This window comes from Piliocolobus tephrosceles, chromosome 8 (assembly GCF_002776525.5).
Source record: "Piliocolobus tephrosceles isolate RC106 chromosome 8, ASM277652v3, whole genome shotgun sequence".
Classification (NCBI taxonomy): domain Eukaryota; kingdom Metazoa; phylum Chordata; class Mammalia; order Primates; family Cercopithecidae; genus Piliocolobus; species Piliocolobus tephrosceles.
In genome coordinates, this window is record NC_045441.1 from 139,613,503 (window position 1) to 139,639,379 (window position 25,877).

Below are 25,877 nucleotides of genomic sequence, written 5' to 3' on the forward strand. Positions count from 1 at the left end.
CTAGAAAGCATAGTGGATGCTGTTCTGCATGCTTGGGGCTCACTTGGTCACCTGTGGGTACCGCCTCCCATCACTGCTACAAGTTCAGGAGACAAGTTTTCCAAAAACACAAAATATTATACCACTAGCAGCCTACGGCTGGTCAGCTGGGGTGAGCTTTTTGGCTCAGTGTCATGTAGAGACTTATGAATAAGTAAATCTATGAGGAACAGGGCCAGGGAAAGGGATAGAAGGGAGACAGCAGCAAGGAGGAACAAATAGGAGGACTCTTAACTCGAAGGTGCCTACGAGCTACCTGAGGGTCTCATTACAATTCAGATTCCAGGCTGGGCACAGTGGCTCATGCCTGTAATACCGGCACTTTGGGAGGCCAGGGCAGGTGGATCTCCTGAGGTTGGGAGTTCAAGACCAGCCTAGTCAACATGGTGAAACCCCATCTCTACTAAAAATATAAAAATTAGCCAGGCGTGGTGGCACATGCCTGTAATCCCAGCTATTCAGGAGGCTGAGGCAGGAGAAAAGCTTGAACCTGGGATGGGGAGAGGTTGCAGTGAACCAAGATGGCACCACTGCACTCCAGCCTGGGCAACAGAGTGAAACTGTCTCAAAAATAGATAGATAGATAGATAGATAGATAGATAGATAGATAGATAGATAGATAGATAGATTCTGCTCCAGATCTGAGGGGGGACCCAAAAGCTTGCCTTTCTAACAAGCTCCCAGCTGCTTTGGCTCCTGCTGGCCCAGGTCATGCCTGGCAGGGCAAGGTATGAACGCAGGGCAGAGTGGGCAGGAGTGAAACTTCAGGGCCAGATCTCCTGGGCCTGCCCCTTGCTAGCTGTGGATGTAAATGTGGATCATTAGTCCTCAGCTCACAGAGCCTTGAGGTGAGGCTTGAGGTATGAGAAAATACATGTGACCTAGGTAGCTGCTGCTGAACGTCAGCTATTACTATAAGGCGATGCCTTTTCAATACATGGAGATGAAAGTGACCACAAGCTAGGTCTGTCCAATTACAAAGGGAACAAAGGAGGATTGGAGGTTTGTCTAAATCCCACCGCTTCATCCTGTCCAAGCTTGGAAGAGGATTTATGGGTCATGTGCCCACAAGATAAGCAGAGGCTGCATGAGACAGGAAAAGCAAGTGGTTAAACGGTGAGCAGTAAATCTAGGTAAGGACATAGGAGTGGCTGTGGTACTTCTTGCAGTTTTTCTGTGGGTTTCAAATTTTTCCAAATAAAATTGGGGAAGTTAGGAATTTCAAAAACATCCCCCTGATTTGTACTGAAATAAAGGGGAAACTGAAAAATCATACTGATCTCAGTAGGTTATTTAGAAGCTGGTCTGGGCCTTCAGTTTTTTATCTTGAATAGATCTATGTGGCCCCTTCAAACAATAGTGTCTGTCATCTAGGACGCAATGACAGTTGGTGGGAAATGACATGGGGAAGGCACAGCCTGAAAGAGGACCACACAGGAGGAATTTCAGGCCCAGAGAGGGAATCAGCTGGCAGTAAATCCAGATGCTAGTACAGTCCCAGGTCCTATTTCAGCTCACTACCAAATAGAACATTCACATGTTTACAAAGCTATCACACGTTGTTCATGGGATACACCTAGAAAGCAGTTTCTAAGACATCTGAAGAAGTGCTGCTTCACCTGTGGTAGCCTCGAAGTGAGGACACCCTTGCTCCAGACCACACCCTGGCCTCACACACCCTTCTTTCAAATCACCACAGTGCACAGAAACAGTTCAGCCTTTATTTTTGTCAGACCCTGGGTCACTTGGAGCTGGTGTACTTGGTGACAGCCTTGGTGCCCTCGGACACAGCGTGCTTGGCCAGCTCCCCAGGCAGCAGCAGACGCACGGCTGTCTGGACTTCTCGGGATGTCAGGGTGGTCCGGCCCGAGTACTGGGCCAGCCGGGCAGCCTCACATGCCAGCCGCTCAAACACATCGTTTACAAACGAGTTCATGATGCTCATGGCCTTGGCAGAGATGCCGATGTCAGGGTGCACCTGGAGAGAGGGCAGCACCACTCGGTTAATGGAAGGGGCTGGGGGAGGGGGGTTCTGCCTACACTGCAAGCCTCACCCTTGAGCTGGGGGTTCTAGGAAGCCAGAGGCAGAAAGCAGGGAGGCTCCTCACCAGCCCCTTCCCAGAGGCCAACAGTCATGGAAATAGGGATTTGTGTTTTCTTTGTACTACTATGGTATATCCAAGTTTTTTAAAAGAAGTTTTCAACTGCAAGAGGTAACATGATTAAGTTCCTTGTATGATCATGCACAAGAATCTACATTTAACAAATGGTACCAGTTACACATGCATCTTGCTGGTTTCACTGATACATTTGCGTATGTTCCATGGTATGGATGTGTCATACTTCCTATCACCATTCCTCTCTTCATGAACATTCCGGGTTTGGGTTTGGGTTTGGGGTGTTTTTTGTTTTTTTGCCATTAGATGGTGCTATGGTAAATGTCCATCTTTGAATCTGGTGTGAGCATAGGGAAGGTTATTTCCAGAGGTGGGACTGTGGGGTCAAAAGGTTTGTGCACATAACTTGGTGGAGCACATAACCAGTGGGCATGTGCATGTGACAGTGGCAGCCCCGAACCAGGAGGGAGGAGTCCTGTTCTGTGGCTGTATTGTGAATTGCTACGACCTCAAATATGGCCCTTTTCTCTGGGCCTCAGTTTCCTCTTCTGTCACACAAGCTTTTGAACTAAGTGATCTCTAATAAAGCAATGGGACCTGACAGCAGTCCTGAAATGTGAGTAGGTAGACCTGGTCAGATGTGAAGTGGGAGAGAAATGACTGTCCCACAACCTACATGGAGTCAGAGATGGGGACAGCACTAGAACCAAGAGGCTCTGTCCCACCCACCCTCCCTGCTACCTCTGATCTCGACTGCCAGCAGCAAATCTGCGCCTGGCACAAGGCTGGTTCTGCCCAAACCCCCTCTGCTGTCAGCACGCCCCGTTCTCCTTAGGGCTCTCACCCACATCGGGAGGTCAAGGGGTTATCCCTCAGCAGCACTCTCCTCTGCGAGTCCAGGCCTGGTCTCACCCATCAGTTGCAATTTTTGCCCCTCACAGTCAGACTAAGACACAGGGCTCAGTGATACCCACTCCTACCCCACTTTCTTCAGGGCACCGGAGTCTGTCATCTGGTGCATCTCTTCAGCCAACCCATATCAGTGCTGGACCCACCCACCCCCAACCCTACAAGAACATTGCCAGGCACCCAGGTTGTCAATTCATTAAAACTGCTAATGGGATTTGGACTGGAGACAGGCATTACCTCTGGGGCCTGCCCTAACAGAGGGGTAAGAGTTTCAAGCAGGTTGGAGACCTAGGGCAGGCAACACATGGCTACCCCCGCTTCCTCCTGGCCTTGGCCCTGCTGAGCAGTGGCTTTGGATCCTCCAGACAAACTGATTGTCAGTGTTCCAAGCGGCTTTTCATGCATGAATGTAGGGCACCTGCAGCCCCAGTGTGTTGGGGAGAGGGACACACAGGAAGGATGCTAGAGGCTTGCCCAAAGCCAGGGGAGCTGGGACACTGCCGCTGTCAGGCCACATGATGCAGGAACCCCATGGAGCCTTTAGGGGCCTCAAGCTCTTTTGTCTGTAACGTGGACAAACCCTAAGCCCCTCAAAGAACTGAGTGCCACTTGTCCAGAAGACCTTCCCCAAGACTCCAGTTCACACCGAACACTCCTCTCCTCAGTCACCACCAACACACTTTGTATCATAATGTGTTTGGCACCCGATCACCTTCAGCCTGGCACAGAAAGTGTGGTCCTCGTCCTTTAATTATGTCCCACCTGGGCCGGGTGCGGTGGCTCACGCCTGTAATCCCAACACTTTGGGAGGCCGAGGCGGGTGGATCACAAGGTCAGGAGGTCAAGACCATCCTGGCTAACACGATGAAACCCCGTCTCTACTGAAAATACAAAAAATTAGCTGGGCGTGGTGGCGGGCGCCTGTAGTCCCAGCTACTCGGGAGGTTGAGGCAGGAGAATGGCGGGAACCCAGGAGGTGGAGGTTGCAGTGAGCTGAGATCATGCCACTGCACTCCAGCCCGGGCGACAGAGCGAGATTCCGTGTCAAAAAAAAAAAAAAAATTATGTCCCACCTAATCATATTATCATCATTCCCATAAACTTCTAGAGGGTGTCAGGGAGCACACTGTCCCCTGTCACCGGTGCCAAAGATCCTGAGAGGTAGAGACCTCGGAAATCAGGTCCCGCTACCTCAAGACGGGCCCAGCCTGCCTGAGCCACTTGCCCCAGTGCCAACACTAACCTCAGGGTCCCCGCTTCCAGCCAGTTCCCTTTCAAGGCGCTGTGCGAGGGCATCCCACACACACATCCTTGCTCTCCACTCACCTGCTTCAGCACCTTGTAGATATACATGGAGTAGGATTCCTTGCGCCGACAGCGCTTTTTGGACTTTTTGTTCCCAGAACTGCGACCCCCACGGCCCCCGGGCTGCTGCCGCTGTCCATACTCAGCGCTCATCCTCCTGCTCCTCGAATAGCCCCCGCCCACCCCCTCGGAGCTACTTTTTATCAAGTCAGCTGCCCCACCAGGTGTGGCTGGGGACATGCACCTGGGAGAGTGGTGGGGTGGGAGGTTAAGAGGCGTGACTCAATCCCAATCCAGAACATGCTCTGGGCTAACCTTGAAAAGAGACTAATTGTTCCTTCCTCTCCGGCAAGTAATCCCTCCGAATTAAGAAACCCTTCACCAAGTCCCCTCCCCCACCCAACCATCTCCCAGTGTATTTACGCACTTGTTAAAAGTTCAGGCCAACTCCAGCCCACCAGCCTGTAATCACGGAGCACACAGGTGCCAGCGCAGCTCAGAGTGCTGGGGACTCCAAAAGGAATGCAGGTTCCCTCCCCCACTGGGCCCCAGTGGAGCTGAAGAGACAAGACTGGTTCACATCAAACCACCAGAGAAGGGTGAAGGGGCTAAAAGTGGTGGTACCCATGGTGAGGAGGGCTTGAGTAGCTACAGGCCGCTTATTGGCACAAATGGGTATATGAAGGATACCCTTCATATGCCCATTGTAGGATGGATCTTTGTAGGATGTATTCTTTAATTGGGAAGAATGAGAGAGAAAGAAATGGTGTGAAAGGTAGAGTGGAATCAGTGTGAGCAGAGTATAACGAGGCTTGGACTGAAGGCAGAAGATGAGCACAATGCCTGAGCCTGGACTAGATGCAGAGAGCAGAAGCCCCCCAGGTGGTGAAGAGGCTGACAGGGAGGAAGACCACTGGAGGCGGCGAGAAGCAGAAAAGCAATAGGTGCTCACCAGAAAAGCAGACGTGGGGTCTTGGGAGTTAGCAGTAAAGGAAGAAAAGGCCATTGCAAAATGGAAAGTCAATTGTCTCACTAGCACCTATGGGGGAACAAATATTTCAGGCCCTTGAATGCTATGATTAAAGAAACCTGGAGCAATATGAAACATATTGGGGCTTGGGCAGAAAGAGGATGTTTCAAATCAAGAGGCGGGGGAAGGGTTCCAAACACCAGCATCACCTGCTGGCTGTGTTAACGCGAGCAACCCCTCAATCAACTTACCTCTCCACCCAGCTCTGAATGGCCGGTCACACCCTACGTGCTAAGGCTTAAGAGAACTAACAGGGCATTTCTCAATCCAAAACAAGGCACCACTAATTTTAGAAATATGTATTTTGTGGACTTTTAAAGCATTCTTTAAATTACCAAGGTTGACATTTTTCTCGACAAGTAAGCTGACTAGACTATTTCCATTCCTCCAGGTTCTGAAGACCTCGTGTCCTAGCATGGAGACTGGAGATCACGAGACTACCTAGATTCTTAGCAATAGCCAGCACTTCCTTGGCTGAAGGAGCAGGGACTCTGTCCCTGCCTGTTCCCATTATCCCAGCAGCCCACTCTCCAGATGCCCTTCTCCCCTGAACCAAGGCTCTGGACACTCAGGACAGACTAACTTGGGCCATTTTGCTCCAGGTCCCACTTAAGGCATAAAGCAGTCAAGCCAGTACTCTCTGGGGTCAGTGGTAGAGGACTCCCGTCTGTCTCTGCTGCAGTGTCTCACGGGAGGCTCTTGTCCCTGTTGCCCAGGGCAGTTCCTGGACCTCGTGGCCATCTGAGAAGACCCTACTCATTTTCCAAGTGAGAGTACACCAATTCCATCTCTCTGGGCAGCTACTCACAAGAAATTTCCCTCCTATTTGAATACCTCTGTCTCCTATCTAAATCACAATTTAGCATCTAATTTGTGTCCTGTATGGTTCTGTCTTACTGGCTTTCCAACAAGACCATGAGCTCCTAAGGGGTTTAAACACCATCTGGGACAGTTGCTCCCGCCAGTCCTGGCTGTATTATAATGAGTACTGAAAAACCATGGCTGTGTCTTCCCATAGGGATGGCTGCTGATTTCAGAGGCAGAGTGATGAATCCATACCAGGAAGGATGGCCACTGGTGAGGTGCTACTGAAGTTCAAAAGACCCAGACAAGGTATGCAGAGCCCTGGGGAAGTGAATTCAATAGTGATGATGAAAACTATGGCTGTGGACAGGTAAAAATACAAACTTCCCTGTATCCCAATAGGAAGAGAAGTTCACAGACGTTGGTGTGAAAATGCAAACTCGGGGCCATCTCTGCACTTCTCTTTCTACCAAACGTGATTAATCAATAGGTCTGATGCTCAGCAATCTTTATTTTTTGAGACAGTGTCTCGGTCTGTCCTCAGGCTGGAGTGTAGTGGCATGTTCTCTGCTCACTGCAGCCTCAACCTCCTGGGCTCAAGTGAGCCTCCTCTTTCCAGAGCAGCTGGGAACACAGGCACATGGTACCATGCCCGGTTCGTTTTATTATTATTTGTAGAGATGGGGTCTCCCTACTTTGCCCAGGCTGGTCTTGAACTTCTGGGCTCAATTGATCCTCCTACATTGGCCTCCCAAGGTGATAAGCTTGCAGTCGGAATACAGGTGTGAGCCACTGTGCCTGGCCAGTCTGCATTTTTTTGAGACGGGGTTTTGCTCTGTCACCCAGGCTGGAATGCAGTGGTGCAATCTCAGCTCACTGCAACCTCCGCCTCCCGGGCTCAAGCAATCCATCCACTCCAGCCACCTGAGCAGGTGGGATTCCAGGTGTGTAAAGATGGGTTTCGTCATGTTTCCCAGGCTGGTCTTGAACTCCTGAGCTCAAGTGATCCACCTGCCTCAGCCTCCCAAAGCGCTGGAATTACAGGTGTGAGCCACTGCACCTGGCCTGCATTTTTAACAAGCAGCCCAACTCCTATGCAGTTGGGGCAGAACCTCAGATCACAGTCGGAAAACCATGCTCCTGGACAGTGGTTCTCCAAATACAGCCCCTGGACCAGCAACAACAGCATCACCTGGAAACTTGTTAGAAATGTTCACGTTCTTGGTCTCCCCCAAAACCTACTGAACCAGAAACCCTGAGGCGAGATCTGGCAATCTGATCGCATGAGTGCTCCAGGTGATTCTGATTCATGTTAAAGTCTGTGAATCACAGGCCTGAGAAAAGGTACAATTTCAAATCAGCAGTAAAGGGAGAACGTTCTTCCAGCTCCTACGGACTGGTCTTCAGTTCTCATCCACACACTGACGCTGGATCCAGCTCCTGCCGAGGGCAGTGCATGTTGGCACTGCAGGGAGAAGGCCCCAGAGACCCGAGAAGGAAGGTAGGGACCGTGGCTTCCTCTTTCTTTATTGGGCGCTTTGTAGATGTCACGCAGGTCTAAAAGTTACACTGTTAAATAATTATTTAAAAACTGACCAGGACGAAGGTCCTGGTCCAGAGCTCCAAACCAGAAGCAAAAAGGAATCGGGGCGGTGGGCTGGGGGGTACTCCTCCAACATCACCAAAACCCAGAAAACGAGGATCCTAAGCTCCTCCGCGGGCCAAATCCAGGGCTTGGGCCCTTGGGCTAACCCGCTGGTGCCTCTGACTGCATCACACTCAGAGTAAGTAACCAGCAAGGGGCTGGAGGGAACGGCCAGCCGAGTCCAGACATGGACAGACGTAACTGGAAGGAGGACAGGAAACAGACAGGTACTGTCCAGCTGTAGATAAGAGAGTGCAGCTAAGGCAGGTTGAGGGGCAGGGGAGAGGCTGGGGGAGCAGTATTGCAGCAATGCAGGAGTGTAGCCCCAGGGTCCTGTCCTGAGCGGCTGGTCAGGGTAGCAGCTGTTAGTTCCCAGATGGAGCTCCTGACCCGAGCCCAGGTAGAGGGCTCACACGTTGTGGGTCCTCTTGGTGAGCTGGGGCTCCTCATCCACCAGCTTGGACTTGAGGTGCTCCTTGTAAGCCAGGATGTCTCCAGGCCACTTGGTGATTGTCTGCTTCTCACAGACCCAAATTTCCTGTGCAACCTAGAGAGCAAAAACTAGACTTAATCCTGGGCTAGTCACTGTCCCTGCCTCTGCCCAGCAGACTATCCTGAGGGGCATCTAGGAAGAAAACTCCACCCTCCAAACCCATATCCAACTCACTGTCTCACTACTTCTAAGTTATCTGGGATGTTCTCACCCAAGGGTACCATAATCAGGTTTGGAGCCTTCCAAGCCAGGAACTGCTGTGTCACTCCTATTGTCAGCTCCCTGGCAGGGCCTAGATCTATTCAGAGGTTTCACTCTCAGCCTTCTTTTCTCCACCTCCCATCTTCTCCAGAGCTTCAGAGGAATGAGCAACAACTTTTTCTCCAAGGACTGTGGTAGTTCTCTGTCTAATCAAAATCCTTCTTAGAACACTATTTTTGGACTGAAGAATCTTGGGACAGTAGTAAAAGCACCCGGTTTTCTACCCAACTCTCTTTCCCATTTGGGCCCAAAATGCTAGGTTGGTTGACATCTCCAGATAGCTACTGAAGAAATGAAGTGTTTCAGTTAAGGCATTCTAAGTAGCCCCAAAGAGGCATAAGAACTGGTCCTCGCTACTTGTGTCTACGCTCTGAGCCCGTTCTCTTAATTAAGTAGGCGGGTATGATGCACCCTCCACATGCCATGACTACCCTACCCAACCCTCTAGAAGCTCTCTGCTGTGCATCACCCCCTGGCCAGGGACTCACCTGCTGAATGAGTCTGAAGTCATGGCTGACCAGCATCATACCACCCTCAAACTCATTGATGGCATCTGCCAGGGCGTCGATGGTCTCGATATCCAGGTGATTGGTGGGTTCGTCCAGGAAGAGCATGTGGGGGTTCTGCCAGGCCAGCCAGGCCAGACACACTCGGCACTTCTGCCCATCTGACAAGTTCCGGATTGGGCTCACCTGAATAGAACCATGACCTACATATAACTTGGCATTATCCCACCAACCAGCACAGCTCATCTCTCCCTCGTTTCTCCTTGACTCCTCCATTAGCATCGCCATTTTACAAAAAGTGAGGCTCAGAGAGACCCACTAGTCTCTTGAGGCCTGAAAGAGACTCGTCTGGAAACCTGAAGCCCTTGCCATTACTAAGCCCATACCTCTTGCTCTCTTGACAATTAAATCTTAATGAACTGGATCCTTCCAGATCTGAATCCAGAAATTTGTTTTCTAGACTGCAAGTTCCTTTGCCCTCAAGCACTATGGCACAAGGGCATGTCAGAGACTGGCACGCTATCCTTGCCCCCTCAAAATGCTCCATTACATAACAACCTAGAGTAAAGAAAAGGTAGTAGGTTCTTAGGGGAATCAAAGGGAGGAGACTCTGGTTTGGACAGCTTCCAAACCTAGCCTGCCAGGACAGTGTCCCTTGGCCCACCCAGTCACAGTCTCCCAGTTATCTGGCATCCTCACCACACCCTCCTTTACTGACCTGTTGTTTCCCAGTAAGACCGTATCGCCCAATGATCTTCCTCATTTCTTCCTTCTCCTTGATCTCTGGGTAGCACTTCATCATGTACTCCAAAGGCGAGAGATCTAAGTCCAGCTGCTCTTGTAAATGCTACAGGAAAAATGGAAGCCACCCGGGTGTGACTGGCATCCCGCTTCAAAAAGAACCCTACTAGGTAACTTCCTATTTCTATCTCAGGCACCTGTTCTGGGTTCAAGAAGCAGGTAGGAGCCACCTAGGCTGGAATTCCTGCCAGGGGGTGGGGGCGGCTGGCTGGAACTCGGCCACATACAGCCCTTTCCTACACCCTGGGCAATTCCCCGGATCCCAACCCCAGGCCTGTACCTGATGGTAACGCCCTATCTTGACATGAGAGTGTTTTCGGATCATGCCATCTGTGGGCAGTAACTAGGAAGAAACAAGTAGAAACGTTAAACGCGAAACAAAGGAAGCCCAGTTAAAGACACAGGCAGAGCAGGCAAACACACACATGTTCACACTGAACAAGACTCAACTTCCTAAAAAGAATACATCACCAACTCACACACTGCTATTCTGGCCACTCTAAAAATATTTAGGAAGATGTACTGAAGCAGATGTTCTCAAGAGGCAAAGATACAATTTAAGTAGTTATGAAATGTCTACTGCAGAATGCACTATGCTGTATAACAAAGGACTTGGATGTAGGTGCAACATACATTTTCTAAAATTAAAAACAGTTAAGTCCTCAAAGTTGTCACTGTCATCGATAGGTTCTTAGACACAGAACCTATTTAATAGTTTCATTTTAAGTGAAACCACATATAACAAAACTAATTTTGCCACAGGCTAACTGATATAAACAAAAATTAGGTTCCTGTAGCATTTTTGCTCACAAAAAAAGATCCCCAAACTTCTAAATAAAGATTCAAAGATTCTTTTTTTTAAGAGGGAGTCTCACTCTGTCACCCAGGCTGGAGTGCAGTGGCGCGATCTCAGCTCACTGCAACCTCTCTGTCCCAGGCTCAAGAGATTCTAGAGTAACTGGGATTACAGACACCTGCCACCATGCCTGGCTAATTTTTTTGCATTTTTAGTAAAGACGGGGTTTCACCATGTTGGCCAGGCTTGTCTCAAACTCCTGATCTCAAGTGATCTGGCCTCGGCCTCCCAAAGCGCTGGGATTATAGGTGTGAGCCACGGCGCCTGGCCAAAAGACCCAGTCACTTCTAATATTCAACATTAAAATACATGTGAGCTATACATACACTTAAGAAAGATTAATAGAAATGAGGTAAGTTATTTACCCAATTTTTGGTGAATCAGTGAGTGATGGCAATTGTAAGAGTGGTGGGTTAAACCAAGGAATAAATGTTTGCAAAGGGAAAATCGTAAGGAGCACCTCCTGTCACCACACAGTTCAAAAATAATCATGAATGTGGCTGGTTTGCTGAGTGCATTTGTATGATTATCATAAACTTTATCAATTTTTCTTTTACAATAATTTATACTCATTCATGCTATCATTTTCCAACCTGCTAATTCAAGTTTAGGATCATGGGCAGCCGGAGCCCATCCCACAACCCGGGGAACAAGGCAAGAACCAGCCCTGAAGAGGACGCCATTCCATTATAGGTGCGCTCACACACACCCACACTCATTCAGACTGGAACCACTGAGACATGCCAAGTAACCTGACAGGCGCAGCTTTGGGATGCAGGAAGAAACTGAAGTACCGGGGAAAACCCATGTAGACGTTAAGGGGAAAGTGCAAACTCCACAAAGACAGTGGTCCCAGCTGGGAATCATTTCTATTTTTCATCAATATTAATGAAATGACATTACTTGAGAATCTGCAGCATCTCTAAAACGCACAGATGTCCTTGTATTCTAAATGCTCTGATTGAAAATAGAAACATGGGCCAGGCATGGTGGCTCATGCCTGAAATCCCAGCACTTTGGGAGGCCAAGGCAGGCAGATCATGAGGTCAGGAGTTCAAGACCAGCCTGATGAACATGGTGAAACCTCATCTCTACTAAAACACAAAAAAATTAGCTGTGGTGCATGCCTGTAATCCCAGCTACTTGGGAGGCTGAGGCAGGAGAATTGCTTGAACCCGGGGGATGGGGGTTGCAATGAGCTCAGATCGCACCATTGCACTCTAGCCTGGGCAAGAGTGAGACTCCGTGTCAAAAAAAAATAGAAATGTGCTCAAATACACGTATTCACACACACACACTATAAAAGACTCCTCCCTACATCCCTCTCCCAGGAAAACAGCCCCCAGCCTCAGCACCATCCAACCAGACATTCCCCCTCTCCTGTCTGCTGCCCTGCCCCTGCAGATGGCTCACTCACCACCAGGCTACTCAGGCCCTCCCCAAGTAGTAGCCGCTGCATCACTTCCCTCTTCCTTAGCCATCGCAAGGCCTAATCTTAGAAGGATCCACGCCCACCTTGGCACTGTACCTCTCCAGTTAGCAGCTTCAGAAGAGTTGACTTCCCTGCTCCATTGGGCCCTACCAGAGCCACTCGTGTGTCAAGGTCAATTCCAAATTCTAGATTATTGTAGATGCAAGGCTGAGGTAGGGATGAGAGAGATACGGACACAAGGCTAGAGTAAAAATTTGCTCCGACCGGCAGACCAAGCCCGCTGACTCCCCAGTCACCAAGAGAGGAGGAAGGAAGAGTAGTGGGAGCAAGCACTCATAGTAGACCCCGCCTCCCCCACTGCCTCCGCCCACCAACCCAGCTGAGTAGTCTTCTTTCCATATACACAAAGAAGGGCCTGTGAGCAGCCTTGGATGAAGGCATCCCAGCTGCCACACCTGAAAATTCCCCAGAGCGCGTGGGCTAGCAGGTGTGGTCAGCACAGGACAAGAGCGGCTCCCATGAGCTGCCACTTACCCTGTAAGATACACCCCAGCCACCCATGCCCTGCCCTGAACTTACCCCATCTTTTGTATACTTGAAGCTCACATTTTGCACCATAATGACAGGTGGAGGGATCTTGCCACATGGTGGGAAATAAAATGACAGTGTCTAGGCAGAAAAGAGGGCATGTATCAAGTTGGCTCCCTTCTTATCCATCTCACCTTAGGCCACACAACCCCACCCAATCACACCCCACCTTGTCGCTCACGACCCTCTCTGTCAGTCCTGATGCCATCATTTTCTGTAGCGTCTTCTCCTTGCTCTGGGCCTGCCGGGCCAGCTTGGCACTGCCATGACCAAACCTCGCAATGTAGTTCTAAAAGAGACCAAAGGGAGCTTGGAGTACGTGCAGGCGCTCAACAATTCATCTTCAATCTAGGGCAAAAATGGTGATCGTAACTTCTTCCCAACCTCCCCCATCACCCCAATTTGTCCAAATGCCCTCATCCAAGCCCCCTGCTTGTTTTGGACAGGAAGCCATGAGCCTGACTCTGCAGTCTCCCTACCTTCATGTGTGCAATCTGATCTTGCTCCCAGTGAAACCTCTTCATCTGGTTCTCCTCCAGCTCTAGCCGCGTCTTCACATACTGATCATAATTACCCTGCATGGAAATGTGCCAAGTAAGGCGGGCAGCTTTAACCTGGGTTTCAATCCTGGATTCTCATTCAGAGTTTAGGGGGATGAGGGATGGCACTGACTCGGCCCTGGCTCTAAGGCTGTGCAGTAAGAAGAGAGGAAGTGCATTACAGAAGCATATCCTAACCTCAAATAAGAGTCTTTTCAATTCTATGCCCCTTGCTCAGCCCAGCCAGGGTCAGGCTCCAGCACAAATCCTTAGGTTAGCCAGAAAGACACCTGTGGCAATGGGAGTAGCTCTGAAAATCATGGTCATAGAGACGTCATGAGACTGAGAGCCTTCCAATACCACCTCCCATTCCTCTCCCAGCCCCTACAGGCTGAAGCCCCACAAAAGACTACAAGAGCTGTCTCCAGAGGGGAAAACAGACCAGTCAGATTTAGAAGCTGACAAACCCCGCATGAGTGGACTACCATGGCTTCTATCTGCAAATAAAAACTGGACTCAAGCTAAATATCAATCAGAAAGGGCCTAACACGTTACAGGATAAACACATAACGAAATACTGTGCAGTCACTGAAGATAGTGGTTGATTTATATATACTCACATGGAAAGCGGTCCAAAATATACTAAATTTAAAAAGCAACCTACAGAATGATTATTAAAATTGTAACTGTGGCCAGTTGCAGTGGCTCACGCCTGCAATCCCAACACTTTGGGAGGCTGAGGTGGGTGGACTTGAGGCCAGGAGTTTGGGAGCAGCCTGGTCAACATGGCGAAACCCTGCCTCTACTAAAAATATAAAAATTAGCCAGGTATGGTGGCATGTGCCTGTGGTCCCAGTTACTTGCAAGGCTGAGGTGGGAGGATCACTTGAACCTGAGAGGCAGAGGTTGCAGTGAGCCAGTATCATGCCACTGGACTCCAGCCTGGGAGACAAAGACAGACCCCATCTCAGGAAAAAAGAGGCCGGGCGCAGTGGCTCACGCCTGTAATCCCAGCACTTTGGGAGGCTGAGGCAGGTGGATCACGAGGTCAAGAGAGCGAGACCATCCTGGCCAATATGGTGAAACCCCGTCTCTACTAAAAATACAAAAATTAGCTGGGCATGGCAGCGCGCACCTGTAGTCCCAGCTACTCAGGAGGCCGAGGCAGGAAAATCCCTTGAACCTGGGAGGCGGAGGTTGCAGTGAGCCCAGATTGCTCCACTGCAGTCCAGCCTGGCAACGGAACAAGACTCGGTCTCAAGAACACCAAAAAAAAAATGCTGCAATTGTATAAAAAGATATGTATATATGAACTTTTCTACAAATGCATGCAAGTATACGTGAAGTGTCTGAAAGGCTATGTTAAAAACTAATACTCCTATGACTATGAATGAAGAGGACATCAATTGTTAATTTCTTATATGCTTTTTGAAATATAAAATGAAAAAGCAAGGCACAACAGTGGGCTGTTGAGATCCTGATCCCCATCCTCCTGCGGTCATGGAAGATGGGGTAAATGTGTTAACTCCAGTGAAGCAGAGTTAAGACGGCATTCAAGAAGGCAGAGAGAGGCCTGGTGCAGTGGGTCATGCCTGTTATTCCAGCACTTTGGGAGGCCGAGGTGGGCAGATCACCTGAGGTCAGGAGTTTAAGACCAGCCTGGCCAATATGGCAAAACCCTGTCTCTACTAAAAATACAAAAACTAGCCAGGCGTGGGGGCGCATGCCTGTAGTCCCAGCTACTCGGAACGCTGAGGTACAAGAATCGCTTGGATTCAGAAGGTAGAGGTTGCAGTGAGCTGAGATCGTGCCAGCCTGGGTGACGGAATGAGATTCTGTCTCCAGAAACAAAAAGGCAAGGCAGATGGCAGCAGGGCCTGCCTGAGCACCGTGAAAAGTCAACTTCTTTGCCACAAGGCAGACATACACCATGTGCACAGGCTGCCAATCCATGGCCTATGGCCTGGACACAATGACTTTGGGATTAAAATAAAACAGGTGGCAGGACTCCTTGTCCATATCCTTTTCTTTTTTTGAGACGGAGTCTCGCTCTGTCACCCAGGCTGGAGTACAGTGGCGTGATCTCAGCTCACTGCAACCTCCACCTCCAGGGTTCAAGTGATTCTCCTGCCTTAGCTTCCCAAGTAGCTGGGACTACAGGCACCTACCACTATACCTGACTAATTTTTTTGTATTTTTAGTAGAGATAGGGTTTCACCATGTTGGCCAGGCTAGTCTCGAACTCCTGACCTCAAGTGACCCACCCACCTCAGCCTCCCAAAGTGCTGGGATTATAGGCATGAGTCACCACACTGGCATTCTTATTTTTTTTTTAAAGAGAATTTCAGAGATTTGGTAAGCACAGAGATTACCAGAAAGAAGCCAAGGCCCACTCACCGTATAATACTTCAGTTTCTTGTTGTGCATGTGAATGATGTTGGTACAGACACCATTCAGAAAATCCTGGGAATGGGAGACGAGGACCAAGATGCGCTTAAAACTGCAAAGCCAAAGAACCAATCAGTGAAGAGCTCAACCATGGGAGCTAGCTGACAACAGGTGAACTGAGAGTCAGCCCCATCCTTATTCCTAAGCACCTTTTAGATGTGTTGTCCAATTCCTGGTTGTCAGCAAGCACCTAAGCCACCACTTAACAATCTAACTCTAAGGGACATCTTTCAGTGTGGCGAGACAGCCTGAGTTTCCTCAATCTTCTGTTCTAATTTTCAACAGAATGGAGTGGAGACAGTAGCCACAGTGCTAGTAAACAGAAATGTGTATGTACACAAATACACCCACGAATGTATCCAAAACTGTGGGTGGGAAGACACAATAAAAAACAAAATGCTTTACTTTTTGAAAGAAGGTACTAAGTCACTGTACCACTAAAAGCCTTCTTTTAAAATTGGTACAGTATTCCAGCTTATTCAGTTCTTTAGCCGTAGGACCATGACCATATTGGCTGTATTTTCCTTTGTCATTGCTTCATGATCTTAGATGGAAGACCTCCTTTTTTTGCTTTATACAATTAAGAAAAAAAAAATGTCTTTAAGATCTTGAATTTGAAATATGGAAAAAATCAACAAGGATTTTTTTTTTTTTTAATGCTCATAAATTTCAAACTAAAGAAAAACAATCAAACAAAACGGCCAGCCCTAAACAGCCCTAAAGGTGCTCATTGCTTGTCCAAGCAAGCGAACTCCGGCCTTCCTTCAGTTCCTTTCTCACCGCTCTAACAGCAGTGTAGTTTCTAGGCATCCATTTTCTAGATTCCCCGCTTTGGGACCGGCCCACTCACATCCCCCATTCTACCCTCTTACGTTTTTAGTTCTTCTTCCAACCACACACAAGCATCTAGGTCCAGGTGGTTGGTGGGCTCATCCAGGAGCAGCATGAAAGGCCGAATAAAGAGGGCTCTGAAGGACAGTAAAGGAGACAGAAGCACCTCAGAATTATAATGGATGTGACACAGGAGGGACCAACTTGCCTGCTACATGCAATTCTGAGTAGGCTCCTGGCTTGAGTCTTGAAATCAATTTTAGGCTCTATACTTCAGAGGGAAAAGAAGTAGGACAGAAACAAGAGTCAAAGAGGAGAGACTAAAGAGTAGAATACGGGACTCAGAAACATATAAGGACACTTTGAGGCAAGGCTGTAGAAGTCTCTATGAGTTGATAAGCCTTGTGCACTGAAGTTGGGTACTATAGAGGCGACAAAAAGATACAGAGGAAATAAACTGCTAAAACAAATTAGACCTATCTGAAGGTCTGAAGATAGACCTATCTGGTGGGGTGGCCAGAGTCTAGCAAGGGATAGACTCTAAAGCTCTGGTTCCTCTAAAGTTCTGGTTCCCAAACCAGAAATCTGTGTTTTTAAAAGCTCCTTGGGTGAACCAGAGACAGCTAATCCTTGCTAGCACGTGGAGCCACTGTGCTCATGTTCTAAGGCACACGCAGGCAACTTTCTAGAGCAGTATATCAAGTCTTATAAATTCCCTTCACAGAGAATGATGGGGCAAGGAATTACCTGTTTAGTGACTCAGGGGGCATTATTGGGGGAATGCTCATCTATAGAAGCTCACTTAGAGTCCAGGCCACAACAGAGTAAGAATGATAGCTATCATAATCGCCGTCTAACATTTTATCTTTACAGCTGGAATTAGCAGGAGTACAGCACAAAAAAGGTGGAAAGGGAATCCTGGTGGGAGGACAGAAACAGACCTACCCTACCGTTTTACCTAGGACTACCCTTAGGATCTCTAAACTCTGTGCTGGGTGCTGGGAATCCAAAAGAAAACTGAGTCACTCTACCACTTCAGCCAGGAAGCTCGCTCTCTAACCCATACACAACAACCCCCTCTACACTGCAGATGTCCATGTCTATTTTGACACTTACCGATGACTCCTGTTCCAAACAGTTCCACTGGAGTGAACACTGAGCTCTGGAGAGATGGGGGAGTTATGGCGGTAAGGAAGGAGGGAGGGACTCACCTGGCAAGGGCAACCCTCATCCTCCAGCCCCCACTGAAGTCTTTTAGCTTCTTGCGCTGCATGGCAGGTGTGAAACCCAGTCCATGTAAGATCCGCGAGGCCCTCATCTCTGCCTTGTCAGCATCCAGCTCCTCCAGGCGCTCGTAGAGCTCCATGAGTTTCTCACACTCCGCTGTGGACAGGGTATGGCCATGAGGCTCCTGGGGGCCTTTCTGGGAGGACGCCCACCCCCATGCCCAGGTCTGGAGCCCTACCATCCTCATGAGCCAGCCGCTCTGCCTCCCTCTCCAGCATGGCCCGCTCTGTGTCAACTTCCATCACACACTGCAAGGGTGTCTTGTCACTAGGGGGCATCTCTCGAGTCAGATGGTAGATGTCAATGTGCTCAGGGATGGGCACTTCACGTTTCCCAATAGCGGAGAGCAGCATGGACTTTCCTGAGATAGGAGAGAAGCAGACGCTTGGTACACTGAGCTTCCCCTATTCCTCTTCACCACTAGCTCTTCCACCCCAGCCAGACTGGGACCTCATCCAATTTTTTTTTTTTTTTGAGGACCTTTCTTCCCTTTATTCGTTCAAACCTTCCCAGCCCCCATTCTTGGGATTCCTTTCTAACTTTCCTCCAATTCTTGCCGCACCCCTTCTCTGAAGCTTTTTTCATTTACCACAGCTTCACACGCCCCTGACCAACTTCTCCAGCACCTGCTGTCTGTAACTACTCATGTGGTACAGGGTGGACGCACCCTAATCCGAAAATCCAAAATGCTCCAAAATCCAAAACCTTTTCAGAGCTGACATGACGCTTAAAGGAAATGCTCATGGGAGGATTTCAGGTTTTTGGATTAGGGATGCTCAGCCGGTAAGTATAATGCAAATATTCCAAGATCCAAAACACTTCTGGTTCCAAGCATTTCAGATAAGGGATACTCAACCTGTACATACCACATACTGCTCTGCACTGCTAGTTCCTTTCCCCTGGACGTATCTGGTCTCCCACCCACATTCTAAACGCTTTGCTCTGAACACAGTTGGTGCTAATAAATACTTGTGAGTGACAGATGAGCCAAGGAGAGATACCTCCCACTTCCCCTTCCAAGGGCCTCACCAATTCCATTTAAACCAATGAGGCCATAACGACGGCCTGAGTTTAATTCCAGTTTGGTGTCACTGAGCAGCTCTTGACCATGGAAGGTGAGTGAGAGGTTGATAATGTGAACATCTGTACTGTTGGGGTGAGAGGCCAGGACGCCAGTGACAGCTCGAGCAGCAGCTTTCTTCATCTCAAAGTCCTCTAGCTCCTTGGTCAGCAAATCTATTTCTGGGGATAGAAAAGCAGTTTGGGAAGATGGCTGTGAGACAGACTCAGCTCTCCACAAAGAGGAACATCCTGAAGGACTGGGTTCCCATCCTGCTGAGCAGACTCAGATGTTTCCCAAGCTTCACAGAGTGCACACTGACACAGAGCTGCCCTGACACCCTGCTCGTTTTGACACCCGTCCTTTTAATTATAACCTCTCTTGCCCTTGTTTTGTCCCTTCATATCTGTTTACTTACTCCCATCATTCATAACTTCTGTCCTCCACTACTGTGGCCAGGAATAAAACTTCCCCACAGCCTGACTTTATTGCTCCTTCTAATCGCTTTCTAACTCCCCCTTTTCTGAATGCCTGTTACAATTTGCACAACTAATTCTCGTTTCCTCTTCAAACATTTACTTAGTGTCTATCTGAGAAGAAGTTCATAAAAAAACCCAAGATCTAGTCCTTGCACTCAAAGATGACACAATTTAGACAAAGAAACAGGAGATACAACATAAAAAGGTAAGTAACACTAAAAGAAAGCAAAAGCGTATAGAGAATGGAAATATTGAGGTCAGGTTTGACTGAGAGACGCTTCACTATCCTGAGCTAGGCCTTGACAGAAATGTCAAATGTAGCTAGCAAAAACATGATGGTATTAGAATTCAGTGTGTGAAAGAACAGAGATGTGGTGACTATTCAAGGGATAAAAAATAGTCTGCATGGAGCAGAAGGCTGTTTAGGGAGTTTGCAGGGGGCAGGGAAGAGGGCTGGGATTGGACTGCCAAGGGCCTGGAATAGTCTTTACCGCATATTGCCATGTTTCCCCGTCTAGATGGTAAGTTTTTGGAAGGAAGACTGTAGTGCCTCAGTGTATAGCACCATGTCTCACACTTGAGAAATAATAAATATTTCCCAAAATATAAATAACAGAAAGGGAGCTCTCTCCCAGGAAAAACCCCATGAAACAACCCATAAGTTACTCTCTTGTAGGGAGAGCCACTAGCCCTGTGAGGACAAGCGTATAATGTAGCACAGAACCTGGCACATCGGCCACCATGCATAGAAATGGAAACTGAGAAAGGGGCAGGGAACCTAGCCCCTCCTCACAGTCTGATAGAGCAGCAAGACAGCTCAGCAACTCCCACTTCTGCTTGCCACTGAGTATGTGAGAACCTTGTCTTCGGCTTCCTCGCTCAATGATAGGGTGGCACAAATTCCAACTCTACTGATTTGATTCATCATGAAAAGTTGCATGACACCAGATACATTCTCCACTGCCCCCAGCATCAAGATTCCGACTCTGGCTGGGGCATGCCTTAAGTCTTAGCAACCATTCCCAACTCACCCCTCCCTCAATTCACCTGTGGTCTCTCTGCCATTGGCCTCATTCTTCTCCTCTGCCACCTGTGGTTCTGTGACAGCATCTCCATTTTCTTCATGTCCTTTTCTGGGCCGCTGTCGAGCTTTGGCAGCCTCCTTCTTTTTGGCTGCCTTCTTCTTGGCTAGGTCGGAGGGCATGATGATGACCCACAGGGGTAGGTTAACTGTTCTTTCAGGGTGCCTGAAGGAAGGCAAACAGACACCCCCAAACTCTAAACTTACTAGTAAGAATGCCTGGGCCCTGCTCCATCCCTCTCAGGAATCTTCCTGTCAATATCCAGCCTCTGATGCCCTGGCCTGCCCCTGCCTCGTCTCTCCCAACTTGGTCAGGGTCTCTCAAATCAAAGCCGATTCTCAGCCGCTCTTCTAATCTTAACATCTTTTTCCACAGGCACCAGTCCCCCACGAACTGCCTCACTTTGGAAACGCTCCTTCTTTCAGGGCCTCCGGCTGGGAACCAGGTTCTGTCCCTCAGCGGAGGTCCCCGTCTCTGGTTTCCCTACAACTTGGCGCTCCGCACTCAGCTGGCCGCCTCACTTTCCGGGCTTCCTTCTCCCGTCCGTCTCGGGCCTCTTCTCGGTCGTCCCTCTCCACATCACCCGGCCGCAGAACCCAGCCTCTTGCCGGGACGCACTCGTCCTCGCCCGCGTGAGTCCCCTCCGAGTCTCCACGCTCGTCACCCTGGGGTACTCCCCCACCCCGCCCGTGAGATTCTCTCCCTGAGCTCTATCTTCCCCCTCGCAGAAACCTCCATCCAAACCCCGTTCCTCCTTCCTCTTCTAATCCTCCTTCCACATCACCTGCAGGCACCCTCTCCCTACAGCGCCCCTTCCCCTAACTCACTGGGCCTTGCTGCTCGGCCTCTGTCGCAACAGAGCTGCTCCTTAGGCTCCTCCGCGTGCGGCCGGCTCACCAGCCAATCACGACCTCGGGTGGTTCTCGGCGCGCCGCCGCGCTGCCTCCTGGGAAGTGTAGTCCTCAAGTTGCAGCGGCCAAGAGTGAGACCCGGCTTCAGGACTACCATGTATCCCAGAGACCTCGCGGGGCCACGTGACGCCATCAGGATGCGCGAGGCTCGGGGAAGGGGCGGGATTAGAGTCCAAGAGCTCTCTGCTAGCGGGCACACTTCGGGCGCTGGAAACTGCAAATCCCAGGTTGCTCGCCGGATAAGCCGGCTGAGCCTTCCAGGCTTTACCCCACCTCTCGAAAATCGATTGAGCTGTTGTGGAGTTACGAGTTTTTAGAGCTACCTAACCGACTCAGGCAGCAGGGCGTGCAACTACACCTCCCAGCTTGCCTCAGCGGGAGTAGGTCGAAACAATGGGAGGTGAGCGGAGAAGGACTGAAATGAAGGGGACGCTGGGCAGGGGTCCCGGAAAGCGGGGCATCCCTGCTAAGATGTTGCCAACGGAATTCTTTCACGAAAGAAAGCGCCTTGATTTCATGAAACCGTAATTTTAGAGGCTGGTTCATTGTTAAACTTTTAGAAGGTGCCAGACGTTGTTTTGGAACCTCGGCCGCTTAGCCTACCCACTCCAGAATTGTTAGGTTTCCACTGAAGCCATGCAAGTTTCGTGGAAAGAGCCCTGAGATAAAAAGGTCCTTTGGCCGAGATTCGTTTTGTTATTGGTTAGCCATGCTCCGGGCCCCTTACTTTCCCTTTGAGTCTCACTGTTTAAAATCTCTCACATGACATTTTGGGCTGGATGGTTTAAAAATAAATACAGTCTCTCACGGACTTCACCTTACCTACATTGTAAACTCCAAATGTTTAGCCTCAAGTACGAGGCAGGCCCTTTGTGATCTTTGTTACTTCTCCAGGCTCCTGTGCAGCAGGAGCCTCACCATCAGTGATACTTGGGGAAGCAAAGGAAGCTATTGCTCCCCGTGAGCATATTCTCCAAATGCGGCACCTTTTCGTCCACAGTCCGTGACTCAAAAAGTGAGAACTAGTTTTTCTTCTCAAACTCAAATACTTCTGTAGAAGTTACCTACTTAAATAGTTCGGAGGTTAACCATGCTATTTTACACCTGCATGCCTTTGAACATATATTTTCCTAGAATATCCTCCACCAACGAAGTGCCTACTATCTGTCAGGCTCAGATATGTGTGCTGGAGTTGCAATGGTGCAAAGTCACTCCCTGCCCTCAAGGAGCTCATAATGCAGAAGGAACATGTGAAAAGTAAACAAGCTGGGTGTGGTGACTCACACCTGTAATCCAAGCGCTTTGGAAGGCCGTGGTGGGAGGATCATTTGAGCCCAGGAGTTCAAGGCTGCAGTGAACTATAATCACACCACTACACTCCAGAATGGGTGACAGAGCTAGACCCTGTCTCTAAAAAAAGAAGAAAAAAACAAAACAACAACAACAAAAACAGAACTTGAGACCATGACATTAAGTGCCCTAAAAGAAGTGACTTTTGTGTGTTGCTGGGGTACCTAGGTGGAGACCTCACTTGACATTGCATAATTAAGAGCATAACCCCAGTTCTACGCTTCATTGTGTGGCCTTGGGCAAAGTACATGTTCTCCTCTGTAAAATGGGAATGATAGTTACAAAAAGAATACAGTTAAATGACTGCAAAGCCCTTCTGTATGAAGCAAAGGAGTTATGACTGTGGATCACATAAAAAGCACTCATTTGGCCAGGCGTGGTGGCTCGTGACTGTATTCCCAGCACTTTGGGAGGCGGAGGTAGGTGGATGTTTTGAGCTCAGGAGTTCAAGACCAGCCTTGGCAACATGGCAAAGCCCTATTCTATTAAAAAAAAAAAAAAAAAAATTAGCCAGGTGTGGTAGCATACACCTGTGGTTCCAGCTACCCAGAAGGTTGAGGTTGCAGCAAGCCGAGATCGTACCACAGCACTCCAACCTGGGTGACAGAGCAAGACCCTGTCTCAAAAAACAAAACACAACAAAAAACACAGATTCAAGTGCCTTTGCCACCTGGGAGAAATAGGCTTCTCCTTTCCCAGCCTCGTTTAAAAATGTGGTTTACAGAGAACAATATTTATTATGCTTTTTCATTTATGCCATCACATTAACCTCCCCACCCCACCGCCAACAAACTGTGAGGTGAGTATTATTACCATTTTACAGATTAGGAAACTAAGGTGACAAGCAGCTCTGGGCAGCTCTGTTGCCTAGACTGGAGTACAGTGGTGTGATCATGGCTCACTGCAACCTCGACCTCCTGGGCTCAAGCGATCCTCCCATGTTGGCCTCCCAAGTAGCTGGGACTACAGACAAGTACCACCATGCCTGGCTAATTTTTGTGTTTTTTTTTTTCTTTCAGAGATGAGGTTTTGCCATGTTGCCCAGGCTGGTCTGGAACTCCTGGGTTCAAACGATCTGCCCACTTTGGCCTCCCAAAGTGCTGGGATTACAATCCCAGGCATAAGCCACTGCACCTGGCTACAATTTTAAAATTTTTTATAGAGATCGTGTCTTCCTATGTTGCCCAGGCTGGGCTCAAACTCATGGGCTCAAGACATCCTCCTTCCTCAACCTCCTGAAATGCTGGTATTACAGGTGTGAGCCACCATCCCTCCCCCTGCCCACCCCGCCCTGGGTTTAGCCAGAGAAAAGAACTTGGGATGAGGGGAGAAGAAATAGGGAATGAGAAATGGGAAAATGGGGGAGAAAAGCAGGTGAGTAAAGAGAGATAAGAAAAGGACTGGCTAAATTTGAAAAAAATCACAGCAGGTCAGTGCGGGAAACAAGAACATTTGGCTTAGACTCTGTTTAAATTAGGAAGAAATGGAGACCCAAGGAGGGAAATGTCTCTTGGAGAATTACCTAGGAACTTAGTAACTGAAAAGGATATGGACCTATACTGTTGAATATGCTCCAGCCATACGTGGCTATGGAGCACTTGAAATGTGACCAGTCTGAATTGAGATTTGCTGTTAAGTGTGCAATACACATCAGATTTCAAATATTCCGTACAAAAAAATGTAAAGTATCTCATCAATAATTTTTCATATTGACTACATGTTGAAATGATTTGGATATATTTAATAATACAATAAAATATTAAAATTAATTTTACCTTTTTTTAACTCTTAAAAAATGTGGTTACTAAAAAATTCTAAACAACATATATGGCTCACATTTGTGGCTTGCACTAGATTTGTATTGGACAGCGCTGGTCTAGAAATCTTCTGACCTTGAGCTAAGTGTCTCTGCTGTTTCCCAGAGTCTCTTCCAGCAAGTCATTTACCACCTACCATGTGCCAGCTGATGAGAAAAGATTCAGTTGCAGTCTAAGGATGAGACTAAAACAGGGAGAACACGTGCTCATAGGCAATATATCAGTGAGTTCTATCTTATATACTCCTAGAATGGTATATATATAAGATATACATACAAGATATTCTTGAGTGGTTCTTAACTTTACCAGCCCCAATGTTCCATTTTAATAACATTTTTACAACTCCCCGTTTACTATTTTGAAATGAAGTTTATAGATGGTATAGCCTAACTATATACATAATTTCAAAAAAATTATAGTGTCTGAATCAAAGCAGAAAGAAGAAATAAAAGGAAATCCTTTATAATAAGATAATACTTTTATTTCAGTATGCTAGAAAGCATAATTAGTCAGATGCTTGTACTTATGCATAGGAGCACCTTGACTGTGGCAGTGCAAATGCAGACATGCAGACCGAACGCTATGAATAACACTGCTATCAGTGACACAGTTCTCCAAAATGGTGAGTAACTCCGAATAAATTCCTGAACACAACAAAGTACAGTCTTCCTTCTGTTAACATGGTGGTTACATTCCTTAAAAATTCAGCACATTTCACACCCCTACAAGATTACTTTGTTTTTGTATATAAGACACAGGCACATCAGATGATTATAACCAGTGTTTTCCTTTTTTTTTTTTTTTTAACCTATATGAATGTTCAGTAGGACATGTGAAAGCTGCGTGGGATCTGGACAGTTTTCTTGTGTGATACTATCTTGCAATGTGCAAGACACGGAGCCTCCTTGGCTCCTCTCCCCCAGTCATTTGACAACAAAATTGCCCCGTACATTTCCAAATTGCTCCTTAGGGAGAGTGCCATTCTGGTTGGGGAACCACTGTGGTGGTCCCAATGCCCTACCTGTTCCCTGTTCCCCAGCCTTACCTGGGGCTGTTCTCCCCTCACCAGGCTCTAAGATGCCCTGGGCTTTCCCAGTTCTTCTCCAAGCCAATCTCTTTCCTCTCTCAGGACATTCTGGTGCTCTTTTCTTTGCCTGGAAAACTGTCCACTTCATGTCTGGATAACTCTTCCTGAACCTTTGGATCTCAGCATTACCAAATTCCCAATCTAATTTAATACTTTCTGTTTAGTTTTTCCACAGGACTCTGTGCTTTTCTGCAATGGTA

At 48.4% G+C, this 25,877-nt stretch overlaps 2 protein-coding genes across 2 annotated transcripts; both read right to left on the minus strand.

Moving 5' to 3' along the window:
- Positions 1-1,746: 1,746 nt before the first annotated feature.
- Positions 1,747-4,688, minus strand: LOC111551458 (late histone H2B.L4). Its single transcript, XM_023225387.2, has 2 exons — positions 4,392-4,688; positions 1,747-2,017 (listed from the first exon to the last, which is right to left on the minus strand). The coding sequence occupies exons 1-2, from the start codon at positions 4,608-4,610 to the stop codon at positions 1,781-1,783; spliced, it is 456 nt and encodes a 151-aa protein (XP_023081155.2). The 5' UTR covers positions 4,611-4,688; the 3' UTR covers positions 1,747-1,780.
- A 996-nt stretch (positions 4,689-5,684) lies between these two features.
- LOC111551475 (ATP-binding cassette sub-family F member 2) lies at positions 5,685-21,554 on the minus strand. Its single transcript, XM_023225418.1, has 15 exons — positions 21,340-21,554; positions 20,478-20,677; positions 18,921-19,133; positions 18,070-18,252; positions 17,816-17,987; positions 16,646-16,741; positions 15,723-15,825; positions 13,266-13,361; positions 12,956-13,075; positions 12,778-12,867; positions 12,295-12,405; positions 10,191-10,253; positions 9,828-9,956; positions 9,092-9,295; positions 5,685-8,396 (listed from the first exon to the last, which is right to left on the minus strand). Exons 2-15 carry the CDS (start codon positions 20,632-20,634, stop codon positions 8,259-8,261), a joined length of 1,875 nt encoding a protein of 624 aa, XP_023081186.1. The 5' UTR covers positions 20,635-20,677; positions 21,340-21,554; the 3' UTR covers positions 5,685-8,258.
- Positions 21,555-25,877: the final 4,323 nt, after the last annotated feature.

Coding starts and splice junctions, on each gene's coding strand:
- LOC111551475 (XM_023225418.1), bottom strand. CDS start 20,634: ATGCCCTCCGACCTAGCCAAGAAGAAGGCAGCCAAAAAGAAGGAGGCT. Junction 16,742..17,815: donor ATGAGGGTTGCCCTTGCCAG/GTGAGTCCCTCC, acceptor ACTGTCCTTCAG/AGCCCTCTTTATTCGGCCTT. Junction 12,868..12,955: donor AGAGGGTCGTGAGCGACAAG/GTGGGGTGTGAT, acceptor TTTTCTGCCTAG/ACACTGTCATTTTATTTCCC.
- LOC111551458 (XM_023225387.2), bottom strand. CDS start 4,610: ATGTCCCCAGCCACACCTGGTGGGGCAGCTGACTTGATAAAAAGTAGC. Junction 2,018..4,391: donor TCTACAAGGTGCTGAAGCAG/GTGAGTGGAGAG, acceptor CCCTCTCTCCAG/GTGCACCCTGACATCGGCAT.